The sequence below is a fragment of the Mastigoproctus giganteus genome, chromosome 5 (genome assembly GCF_048544385.1).
Source record: "Mastigoproctus giganteus isolate SK-2022 chromosome 5, ASM4854438v1, whole genome shotgun sequence".
Classification (NCBI taxonomy): Eukaryota; Metazoa; Arthropoda; class Arachnida; order Uropygi; family Thelyphonidae; genus Mastigoproctus; species Mastigoproctus giganteus.
This window is the reverse complement of record NC_143579.1, coordinates 59,936,191-59,949,711: the sequence shown is the minus strand read 5'-3', so window position 1 is coordinate 59,949,711 and position 13,521 is coordinate 59,936,191. Positions and strand designations below refer to the sequence as shown.

General features: G+C 35.4%; 1 protein-coding gene across 1 annotated transcript in view; it reads left to right on the top strand.

The window, feature by feature from the left end:
- LOC150085434 (uncharacterized) overlaps window positions 1–12,064 on the top strand; it is a 34,555-nt gene extending 22,491 nt beyond the window's left edge. Inside the window, exon 2 of the mRNA XM_090373240.1 lies at window positions 11,021–12,064. Within this exon, the coding sequence (XP_090229366.1) occupies window positions 11,021–12,057 (1,037 nt within the window). The 3' untranslated portion in view covers window positions 12,058–12,064. The remainder of the gene's footprint in view (window positions 1–11,020) is intronic.
- Window positions 12,065–13,521: the final 1,457 nt, after the last annotated feature.

Below are 13,521 nucleotides of genomic sequence, written 5' to 3'. Positions count from 1 at the left end.
ATTTTTTTTATTTGCGATTAATGGATAGAAAAGGTACCCATAAATCTATATTTTATATACCCCTCATGGGTAGTACAGTGGGTGGAATCGCCATGCTCCTACGCCTGCTGGAAAAGACCTGAGGTCGAATCCCCTTAATGACGCGAATTTTTAAGGGCCTTTTTCGCAACGCCGCTGAGTTAGTCGGTTTCAGGTGAAGGCAGCATATTTTCTTTCTTCCCGAAACCCTAATTTTTTTCATCCAGAAATGATTTGCTGATGCGCCACAGATTTGCCGATGCGCCTAAATATATATATATATATTTTTTTTTATATAAACCCCAAACACGATAAGTATTAGAACCTATAGTACTTAGTACAGTACTGTGCTTGGGTTGGAGGTTGAGAAAACGAAAGAAGATATTTGTTGACATTGGACTTGAACTTCTGTAGACTGTAATTTTCAGGAAATACGTATGAAGGAAGGTTGTTCCAGAAAACGGCAGTTGAATGAATAAACGACGAAGATCAAAAGTTGGTTCTGTGAGTTTGAAGTTGGACAGTAAATGGATGTTGGCTGGTGGCGGCACGTGTTCGGACTGTTTTGAAAGAGAGAGCGGGAATTATAGAAGCCAATTCAGAAGGACAGTGCCCATAGAAATATTTGTAGAAAAGGCATGCAGCAGAAACAGTACGTCTATGAGACAGCGAGTGGAGAGACTCTGTTAGAGATGAATCATTAATTAACCTAACTGCCCTCTTCTGAACGGAATCAAGAAGCCTGAGAGACGTTTTGGGGGCACCGCCCCAGATGTGAGAACAATATTCCATGGTAGGGTGGATTTGCGATTTGTAAAGAGTGAACAGCTGTTTGGAAGAAAAGTAACCCCGAGAGCGAAAGAGAAAACCAAGTTTTTTATATGCAGAGGAAGCAATATTTGTAATGTGCTTGTGCCACGAGAGATTAGAAGTCAGGGTTATCCCCAAAAGAGATATATCATTTTGCCTAGAAATCGGAGTGTCACCAAAGATAAGCATGGGAGCAGAAGAATCCTTTTTGCGAGATACAAGACAAGACCGAGTTTTAGAAGGATTGAAAACAACTAAGTTGTCTTTGCTCCACTGGAGAATTACCTGGAGATTGGCATTTAAGGAATTGGTAGCAGATTTTCGAGAACTTGAAGCTGATTGAGCAGGACAAGGTTTCTCAAAATGGAAAGTGGAATGCAATGTGCTATCATCGGCAAAACTATGGATAGGATTTCCAGTCAATGGAAGAAATTCATTAAATACAAGAGGAAAAGAGTGGGGGGAAAGAACTGAACCTTGGGGGACACTGGCATTAGTGGAGAAGTTAGAAGACAGAGAGCCATCTACGATCACACCATCACCCTCAGTGAGCGATAGGAGAGAAAACAGGATGACCAATTACAAAAAACAGTTGGCAAACCATAAGATGGAAGCTTGTTTAGAAGACCTTTATGCCAATCACGATCGAAAGCCTTTGAGATGTCAAGAGCAACTGCTTGTGTTTCACCAAAATGTTTCATTGAATTAGTCCATAAATGGGTAACATAAGCTAGAATATCACCAGTGGATCGACACTGGCGAAATCCATACTGGCGATCGTTGATCAGACAGAAGGTTTTTAGATAGTTTAAGAGTTCGCAGTTAATTGATTTCTCCATTACTTCAGAAAGAGTAGAAGTAATTGCAATGGGACGATAATTGGATGGGAGGGATTTGTCACCCTTTTTAGGAACTGGCTGGATATGAGCAAATTTCCAAGCAGAAGGAAAAACACCTTTGGAATAAGAAAGTGAAAAAAGGCGGCACAGAACAGGAGTAAGTTCAGGAGCACAGGTTTTGAGAAAAATTGGAGAAACACCATCGGGACCTGGAGCTTTCTTAGCATCAAGATTCGTCAAAATCCTTCTGACGTCCTTTTGACGGAAGACCACAGGAGGCATTGAATGGAGCGTGTTGGGAATGGTGGGAGGTGTTTTACCAAGATCATTAATACATGAGTTGGAAGAAAAATGGGATGCTAGCAGGTCAGCTTTATTCTTGGCTGAAGTGACAACAGAACCATCTGGTTGACAGAGGTGGGAGCAGAGATGGGCAAAAGATGGACAAAAATATAAATATACAGTATAAGGTTTAGAGGGCGCCAACACCGTCTCCTCCTCCCAAAAACAAAGCTCACAAGAAAAATCAATGTTGCCTAGGGGCGCCATCAGTCAATGTGGCCCAGGGGTGCAATGTACCCTTGAGCTGATCCTGTATATATATATATATATATACATACACACACACACACACACACACACACACACTCTGCTGAAGAATTTTCTAAAATTAATTGCGTACCATCGACAAAAGTATAAGTGTAAAAGTGTGCTCTTATGTACTGAAAGTGTTGTGCGGCTCATGACTCGTCTTCTACTGAATATCAAAACTGGTCAGGCCTAATTAGTATGTTCGATACCTTAGCAGGCATGTCAAACTCGTTTTGCACCACGGGCCATATAAGCTATTTTGCATTAGACTGAGGGCCACATGCCTTCAATACTCAAACAATAAACAAAATACAATTTTTAGAATTACTGTATTTAGTATATAGATTCCATTTATAAGCACTCATCAACAATTTCAATATTTATAGACAGACGAAGTAAAAAGACGAAACTGTAATTCACAGTTTTTGAAATCAGATAATCTTCTATCGAACTCCATTTCTAAAAACTTAATTTGGTGTGTATATTCTGTAAATTTTAAGTCGGGTGATTTTAACAACAGAGATTAGCAACTTTTAAAATGATATAAGTTTTCTTTTTCTATTTATTTGCGCCAAAGTAATAATTTTTCTTTGAAAACATTAATATTACCAAATAACATTGTTAAAATGTGGTGTTTTCCTTGAAGTTTAAGATTAAGTTGGTTAAGAATTGATTTTAATTCCAACAACTTACTTTCACGATGTTTCTCAACGTATTTATCATAGATTTCTTTATGATGTGTATCATAATGTCTCCTGATATTGTATTCTTTGCAGACTGAAATAGATTTACTACATATTAAGCATGTTAAAAATATAATTCATGAATATACAACTGAGCAAACACTTTGCAGTCTGTAGTATTATTCGAAGCTGCAGGCGGAGGCTTAAAAATGAAACATTATGTCCTATCTTTTCTCTCTTTTTCGAGCGCTACAGTGAAAATTGCTTAAATATAAACTTCGAAATAAATTATTTGAAAATAAAAATAAACTTGATTAATATTTTTTTTCCATTTCTTTTAATTAAAAAAAAAAAAAAAAGAAGATTTTCAAGATCTCTCGGCTGGCCGCAGCCTTTTTGTTGGAGGGCCACATAAGGCCCGCGGCCGCATGTTTGACATGCCTGCCTTACAGTTTGTTCGATGAGACGCCACTATGCACACAGGGGGTTAAAATCGATTTTGTAATATCAGTATTATTACTAGCCTGAGACTTTGTATCTAAAGGTATTTCGTTCGATTTTAGTTTCCCTTATTATTTTTTATTTTTTTAGAGTCGAAAAGTAGAAAAAGAGACGAGATGAAATGCAGGCATTAGGTAGTCATGCTCAACCTAAAAATAAAGTATGTGCAAAAAAAAAGCACTTAACTTTTATTTAATAATGTTTTCGATTTTTTTTTTTGTTTCAAAATATTTATATACCGATAATAAATTAGCTTTAATTCCATATTTTATAACTAAAATAATCGCGATATATATATATCCAAGTATAACAAAGCAAATATTAAATGTTATAATAAATATAAATATTATAATAAATATTAAGTAGTCACATAACCAATTAATGCCATCTAGGACGATTAAACATTACATCGGTCTGTATGAATATGAGTTAAGTTAATAATGGTAAGAGTTTTTTAAAGGTAAAATATGATATACTAGCTTATCAGGTAAACCATAAACCATGGCGGGTACCCAACGTGACCTGGAAAAAATCAATCTATGCCATGACATAAGCCATAAATTATAAACATATATAAAAATAAAAATACCATTAAAATGTTAGTTATGCCAATAAGATACATTGCAAGGGACTTTTTCGAGGGCTAACCCTTACAATGTATCAACCATAATTAACGAGCTATCCGTTTCTGTAGTCATCGTCCAGCATAACTATGTCCTAATATACGTAAAATAGTATTAAGTTAGAGCCAAATGTATAAATTTTGTAGTAGTTAGAGCCAAAGGTATAAAATTTGTAGTAAGTTAGAGCCAAATGGTAGTAATAAAATTTGTTAATTAATACCAAATTTAGCAGTAAACTGGCAAGATGACTGTTAGCCCGACGGATAGCCAAAATTTTAAATTAAATTAAAATTATAGAAAGAGCTATAATTATTGTTAGGCATATGTGCGTAGTTGATAGTAAATGCTGCCACGGTAGTCTAATCAAAAATAATAACAGTGTGAGCTATAGCTAACAAAGGCGAACGGAAAAAGGTATAAGAATAGATATAGTACCTCAATCCCCCTCGAATACTCTAATAGTTCATGAGGTATGAAAAGATAGGGATAAGAAAGTGAAAGTTAAACAGTAAAGAAAAAGGAAAATAATTAACATAGGATGTAACCTTATAGTAAGGTATCCTGGTTAGAATGATTTAAGATTAAAATTAGAATGCTTACCACCGTATGGCCAAGGTACTAGAAAACCACATGTATTGGCGCGTGTAGCATATATAACTACCGATCGCAGCCCCCCCTAGGAAAAGTAATAGTTAAGTTAAGTGATAAAATAAGTATAATAACATACAGCGCCCTCTGCTGTTATTTTACACATAGAAAAGCCGTCAAATAAGTATCTCTCTCGAAGTAATAATAGAAGTTTACAGAATAAGTTCCTACCCATGGAGCAAATATAGGTACAAGTTTTTAATGCGAGTAAGCTATATGTAACTTACTCCATGGGCAGTGCCTACTATTTACATAATTACATATCCAACGAAATTTATCTAGGCCAAAGATACACCTACGAAAACTTTACAAAGGCTATGTTTTATTAGCGCCTGTTTAGGACTTTATCTATAATACTCTGTGCGTTAAGGTTATAATTCCCCTTGTTGTTTGCTATCAATATAGCTCTATACATATATCTTGTAATTATGTGGTGTGGGAAGTAATTTTCTAAAAGCTTGGATCTGAATTCAATGAGTGTATCTATAATATAATCTGTCTGGTTACATATGTGTATTCTTCTGATGCTTTGCGCGATTAGGGTATTGCGATGTATCCTTTTTGAGATATTCGAGTTCCAGTTAGTGAGGTCAATAGTATTAAAATGAAAATTTTTGCGTTTATCATATAGTTTAGTGTGTACAGTATTGTTATCTATCCTTATATCCAAGTCAAGGAAGGTAGCAGATTTGGAATTATTAGTGTTGGTGCGTTCTAATGTTAATTCAGGCGGATAATATTTGATTGCTTCCGTATGGAAGTCAGGCATATTAAAAACTATCAAATCGTCAATATATCTGTATAGCACCATATTTTGTTTAAAATTATATTCAAAGTGGTGTAGGTATAAATTTGCCACTATGCATGAGCTACATGCGCCCATCGGTATACCTGTATGTTGCCTATAAAGATTACTGCCATTAAATATATAGTTATTGAAGATGCAAAGGTTGAAAAGGTCATCCCAGTAGTGTTTCTCACAGGGTAAGATATTTTTGTATTTATCATAATAATGGCCGAACACAGTTTTTAGGCTGTTATGTGGGATGCTAGTAAACAAGTTATTAAAGTCGAACGTATTGATATGTTCTATCGTATTGATGCCAGTGTTGCTATTGATGTAATTCAATACCGGTCTATTATTGAGAATAATATTTGAATGACCTATGCTATCAAAAATAATTTGAAGCAAATTAACTAGTTTGCGATGCGGAATCTTAGCGTAGCTATCCCTACATGAAGTTATAAATCTAAAACCTGTCGGATTTTTATGAAACTTAGGTATACAGTATATGTATGGGTATGTAGTTGTATGGTTGGTAAGTTTTAATTTTTTATGCCAAGCACGTATTTTCTTAGTGATAGCGTTACGTTTATCCGTTACTATTTTGTATGTGCTACTATTGTTAAGTTCATTTAGTAATGCTGTAGTGTAAAATTTTTTACATATGATGCTGTAGTTATTAGAGGCTTTATCAATAGTAGTAATTATAAACTTATTTTGTATCAGTTTAAGCTTACGCTTAATAGCATCTATATTAAAATTCTTAGTAGGTGGTAGTTTCTTGCTTGCGGACTTTATCTGTTTCTTGATGGCCTGAAAGGTGAGTGTAAGCCACTTGTGGAAGGCTTCCAAGGATATTTTATATTTGTAGGATAACTTTAGGCAGAACTTCATTATATCTGAATGTAGTTGTTTAATGATGGCATAGGTATTAATATCGGTATTTGGTCGAAATTTAAAACCAAATGATAGAATCTCACGTAGCTCAGGATAGTCTATAATGCTCAAATCTCCTGTGATAATGTGTTTATGGTGTGCGTCCACATATGTCTGATATTGCGGTAAATGGCAATAGCAATCCGCCTCAATATCACTATTGACGAGGTTAGTAGCTGCTTTTTTATAGTTACAGACCAAAAGTCCAAACGGTTTATTATAGCTGAATCTGGTACGTAACAGTGCATTGGTAATAGGTAAATCGCTTATATATACGTTAATGATTTTATCTAGGCAGACATAATCGAATAATGCGTGGCTGAATTTAATGTTGATATATTCATATGTAACCTTAGTTTTTTTATTACTAAAAATAAATTTAATTATGTCTTTAATCAGGAGGTTAAGGTGTAAGTTATTATGTCTATAGTTAGAGTTGATGGTGTCAAGTGCTCGGAGTTTACTATGTTTCAACCCGAATATAAAATCATGAATCTGTTTGACTTGTATAATTGGTTTGTCCCAATACATTAACATGTCATTAAAATCGTCAGTTATATTTGGTGTGCGGGCTTTTTTATTGTATGTTTTGGTTATTCTGTGAGATTTGGGTCTTTTCACTATTTGAAACAGGCTATATATACAAGTATCGTTCATAGTATTGCTAGTGTAGCAATTTCCATTAAATTTATTATTAAGACCATAAGGATACAGTGTTTTATATTTTAATATATTGATATTTTCGGATTCTAGCCTGGTATTGTGATTACTTTCAATAGCTAATATAGTAATAGAAGTATTGCTAAAGCTGTGTAGTTGAAAGTGCTGTAGTTCGATGTCTTTAATATTAACGAAGTTTTTAATGTGGGATCTATGCACGTTAATTCTAATGTGTAGCTCCCCTCCAGTTTGTCCTATGTATTTAGCTTCACATAAGTTGCAATTAATGAGGTACACCACCCCACTGGCATGGCAAAAAACTGGAGCGTCGATGTTATTAGTAATATGATACTTGCTCATGTTAGGACAGGTCTGACAAAGTGTATTGTTACAACTATTAAATTTTAGATAGCTGCTATTATGTTTATTGCAAGTTACTACGTCTGTAGTATCAGGAGCATCGCAGGCAATATCGGTAAGCGCTACATTATTATTTGCTATCTCGGTAAGATCATTAGGATAGCATGCTATGTTAGTACAAAGAGTACTAGGAAAGTTTTGCAATACAGCTTTGTTTATTTAATTTTTTCAAAGTAATTTCCTCTACATTCAATACACCTCTCCATCCTCCGAAACCAATCTTTAAACCAGTTCTGTCAAGTTTCACTAGGGAGTAAAGCACATTAGTTGTCCCAAGCCCGTAGAAGGTCCTCATCACTGGAAAACCGCCTCCCTTTTAGCTTCATTTTCACATGCGGGAACAGTGCAAAGTCGCAGGGAGCAAGGTCTGGACTGTTGGGAGGATGCTCGAGAAGTTTCAGTCCTGTCGTGGTCAAATATTCGGTGCAGGCTTTGGCGCGGTGAGCTGGAGCATTATCGTGATGGAGGTACCAGGTGTCCATTCTTGACTTTGGCCGCAGGTTCTTCATAGATCCAATGACTTTAGGCAGGCATTGTTCAGTATACCACTTAGCTGTGACTGTCTTCTGCGTGTCCAAAACGACACGTTCCACAATTCCACTCGATTTGAAAAATACAGCTATCATTTTCTTCTTTACAGATCGGGATTTTCTGACAATTACGGGTGTGTCGTCATCATCAAAGACCCAAACTTTGTTTTGAGCTTTGGTCGGGAGATCGTAATAGTACAGCCAAGTCTCGTCACCTGTCACGATGTTGTTCACATACAGAGATTGTCCCTCATCAAACTTTTTTAACATCTCCCGGCACCAAGTCACACGTCGTGTCATCTGCTCTTCAGTCGTTGATGCGGCACCCAGAGAGAACAAAGTTTCTTCACGTGCAAATGATCTTGCAGAATCGAACGAATTGCTGGTGCATTTAGGCCCAAAGTTTCCTCTATCTGTTGGTAGGTCACTCGCCTGTTTTCGTCAAGCATTTTCCTCACAGCAGTAACGTTTTCCTCCGTAACTGACGTTCGTGGCCTTCCCAGCCTCTCAGAATCCTCCAGAGTGAAATTTCCCCTTTGGAATTCTCTATACCACCTGAATATCGTTGTACAATGTGGACAATCATCATCTAGTGCAAGAGTCATTTCTTCTAAGCACTGGTCTATGGTTAAACCACGCACGAAATTATACCGCAAAACTGTCCTTATCTCATTTCGTGACCACGATGCCATCGCAAGCACTTTACACTCTCACTACTAATGAATAACTGAGCCCATCGACTTGGCGCGGCGGCTACTATGCACGTATGAACATGTCTCAACATGCAGCAACAAGCAGCTTCCTGTGATTCATTGTTGCGTCATATTGCAAAACTTTCCTAGTACCCTTTGTAGGAGCCTCAGTATTGGCACTGAATAGATTCAATTGGACAGCAGCATTAGATGCTGAATGGCTAGTAGAAGAACTTGTCGGATCACCCAGAGCCCCAGTGGTATCCGCGGTACAGTTTATTCTACGCGACCGACGTAGCATTATGTTATTCTTATTTGTGTAGAAACTCATGATCGTATAAATATAAGATGTGCGCATACATATAAAATTCTCCAGTAAACGTTAGAAGACCCAAACAGGGAAAAAGGCTGTCTGAGAGGCCAACATTACAGACTGTATATAATACTAAGAAGTGTTAACGGATGTATATGTCTAGCTATGTAGGAAAATTCCTGGTAGACGAGTCACAACTCAGGTAATCCCCTTTGTATTTCCAAATATAACAAAGCAAATATTAAATGTTATAATAAATATAAATATTATAATAAATATTAAGTAGTCACATAACCAATTAATGCCATCTAGGACGATTAAACATTACATCGGTCTGTATGAATATGAGTTAAGTTATTAATGGCAAGAGTTTTTTAAAGGTAAAATATGATATACTAGCTTATCAGGTAAACCATAAACCATGGCGGGTACCCAACGTGACCTGGAAAAAATCAATCTATGCCATGACATAAGCCATAAATTATAAACATATATAAAAATAAAAATACCATTAAAATGTTAGTTATGGCAATAAGATACATTGCAAGGGACTTTTTCGAGGGCTAACCCTTACAATGTATCAACCATAATTAACGAGCTATCCGTTTCTGTAGTCATCGTCCAGCATAACTATGTCCTAATATACGTAAAATAGTATTAAGTTAGAGCCAAATGTATAAATTTTGTAGTAGTTAGAGCCAAAGGTATAAAATTTGTAGTAAGTTAGAGCCAAATGGTAGTAATAAAATTTGTTAATTAACCGTGGCAGCATTTACTATCAACTACGCACATATGCCTAACAATAATTATAGCTCTTTCTATAATTTTAATTTAATTTAAAATTTTGGCTATCCGTCGGGCTAACAGTCATCTTGCCAGTTTACTGCTAAATTTGGTATTAATTAACAAATTTTATTACTACCATTTGGCTCTAACGTACTACAAATTTTATACCTTTGGCTCTAACTACTACAAAATTTATACATTTGGCTCTAACTTAATACTATTTTACGTATATTAGGACATAGTTATGCTGGACGATGACTACAGAAACGGATAGCTCGTTAATTATGGTTGATACATTGTAAGGGTTAGCCCTCGAAAAAGTCCCTTGCAATGTATCTTATTGCCATAACTAACATTTTAATGGTATTTTTATTTTTATATATGTTTATAATTTATGGCTTATGTCATGGCATAGATTGATTTTTTCCAGGTCACGTTGGGTACCCGCCATGGTTTATGGTTTACCTGATAACCTAGTATATCATATTTTACCTTTAAAAAACTCTTACCATTAATAACTTAACTCATATATATATATATATATATATAAAAGGAAATATGTGTGCATGCATAATTTAATATACTATTTAAAATATGGAAATTGTTTTTTTTTTTTAGTGGTTTTCAACCCTATCGAGTAATACAACAAACACATACACAGATCAATATGCACCATGTTTCATACGAAAGTATCTACTCCCATGTGTTACTTTTATAAACTTTAATATTTATTTGCGCTGGTTTCTAGAAAAAATTACCTTTAATTTGAAATTGCATACACCCATATAGCCTACCATTCTCATCAAACTTCAAATTTTTGCAAGTACGATTAATGTGTGATTCCCGTTTAACTATTATCATATATTGAAATTAGAAATAAATAAATAATTTTTATTGATACACCAATTGGTTACAAATTGTGGTATACCATCCCTTCAGGGCTATGGTCAAGATTTAATGTGATATATAATATATGTACAATGTATATTAAAACAATTTTAGCAAGAATTGCAGCAACAGAAATTAATAATGATGATATAAAACAACGAAAAAAATATTTTATTGTTCTTGTCTGTTCTTTTTTTATTAATGATTAAGAAATTTAGAAGTCGTTCAGCGTTTTGCTGGTATGAATTTACTATAAGTTTAAAACTGATTCTTATAAAATAATTTTTATCCTTTTCAGGAAATCAGCTAATCGGCAGAAGTATTTCCATAATTCAACAAGAAGTGCCTAATGGATATGTAGAAGAATTTAGACAGACATTACAACCACTGGAAGTCATCGAAGAAAATGTGGGAAACCCTTTTGATGGTGAAGAAGTGAAGTCAGTTCATTTGGAAGCGTTTGCCGAGGCCGCTTCACTAGATAAAAGCAAAGAAACTCCCGTTGAAAAACAAGAAGAAACAGCCGAAGAAGGCGAGCCTAAAGATGTTGACGTTATAATATGTGACGCAGCAGGTGACACCGTTTTAGAAGCCGAAATTGAAATAGAAACAGTTACAGAAGAAAAACCAGCAGAAGCGGATGAAGGAAAAGAAGATGGAGATGAAGCAGAAGCTGTTGCAGAAGAGACACCACCAGCAGAGGTTTCGGATTCAGTCACAGAAGAAACTGCTCCTGAAGAGGAAACAGCGACGGAAGATCCAGCAACAGAAACTGAACCCGCCTCAGAAGAGCCAGCGACAGAAGCTGAACCCGCCTCAGAAGAGCCAGCAACAGAAGCTACTCCAGCCCCTGATGACCCCGCGCCGGAAACTGATCCTGCACCAGAAGAACCAGCATCCGAAGAACCTGCACCAGAAGAACCAGCATCCGAAGAACCTGCACCAGAAGAACCTGCACCAGAAGAACCTGCACCAGAAGAACCCGCACCAGAAGAACCCGCACCCGAAGAACCCGCAGCAGAAGCTGATCCTGCACCCGAAGAACCCGCACCCGAAGAATCTGCATCAGAAGAACCCGCACCAGAAGAACCAGCAGCAGAAGAACCCTCACCTGAGGAACCTGTAGTAGAAGAGCCCCCATCCGAGGAGCCTACATCAGAAACTGATCCTGCACCATCCGGTGAAGCAAACGGAGGCGAAGACAAAACAGAAGAAGCAACAGAAGAAAACAAAGAGGAGAAAGATAATGAAGCAACAGGTACAGAACAAAGTGAAACATCAGAAGAAAATAAGGAGAATTCAGATGGCGAAAATAAAGAAACGACTGAACCTTGAAAGAACTCAAAGAAAGAGATGTGGCATGGAGCAAATGAAACTCTTTTGGAAACGATAAATTTGCTGACCGAACTGAATTCTTTATAATATATTCATCGGATCATTTCGTCCACTTTTGTATTTATTGGAAAATTTTTCTCTGTGCTGTGTATACTTAAAAATTTAGCAGTTTAGAACGATATTTATCGACACTGCGAACTCATGAAAGTCCCAAACTTCTTGATATAAAAGGAATTCTTTAATTTATTTTTTATGTTTGCAATGCTGGCCCAAAAGAAAGAAACTAAAATGCAAATATCACTATTATACGAAGCACTCACCTCTCACATAGTTGGGCTGTAGTTTTTTTTTTTCTTTTCTTTTCTTTTCTTTTATTTATTTATTTATTTATTTCTTTTTTTGCTACATCGAACTGTTCTACAACAATAATCCTATTAAATCAAGAGTTCTGCCTTCCGTTAACTTGTCTTCAGAATAATCATGGGACTATAAAATTATTGAATTTTGTTAGCATTGTATTTGAGTTGTGTTGCACCCACACAAGAAAAGTGACACAACTCAAAAAGTTCACGTTGAGTACTACTAAATGTATTTCAGTCAAGAAGTGTTATAAATGTAGTTCAACAGTGGCCGCACGAGGTCGCATGAGTCACTTTGGCTGTATCTAAGATCCCTGCAATATGCAATTTTTCTTTTGCTTTTACTGAAAAATAAGAGTTCTTTCACTTTTCTTGGGGGAGAGTGCGATATGAATCACACTTTATGCATCATACAAATTATGTGAACAGACCCAATACGGTCATTTTTCCTGTCCATATTGTTTTATTTTTATTTTATTTTTTTAATTGATTTATGTCATTGAAAAACGTGCCATTTCAATAAACATAACAAGCATGAAATACTCATATTAAATGCCTTGAACTGAAAAATGTTTTCAAGCTTTTATAAAGAAATACCAATAAATGAGATAAAAATATTAAGATATATTTACTGTCTTAAAATTATGCTATGTTAATATACTGTGCACGTATAAAACTATAGCTGAATATCTGAGAACAAATGTACTTTGAGGAACTTTGTAGGCTGTTTTAAGTTCAACATTTTAACCGAAAAAACGTTCTTTTATGGTGATTTTTTTTTTTTTTTTTTTAGACTGGAACTTTTTCGAACATTATCTTAAAGGAACATTTTTATTAATGAAATAATTTTTAAAATACTCTCAAAATTACTTTTGTCAAATAAAAAGTCATATAATACATCTTGCTTAAAAATATCAAAATATCCTATTAATATCATATTAATAAATATCATTCTAAACAGCGATTTTAATAAAGATCGCTATTTACAATTAATGAATTTATGCAGTTCTTAATCAATTTATATGCTGTTTCTAGTAATTTTTCTTTTTTCATTTCCTCATCAAAATGAAAAAGCTTGGTTATGTCTCCATATTACGGGGAGGGG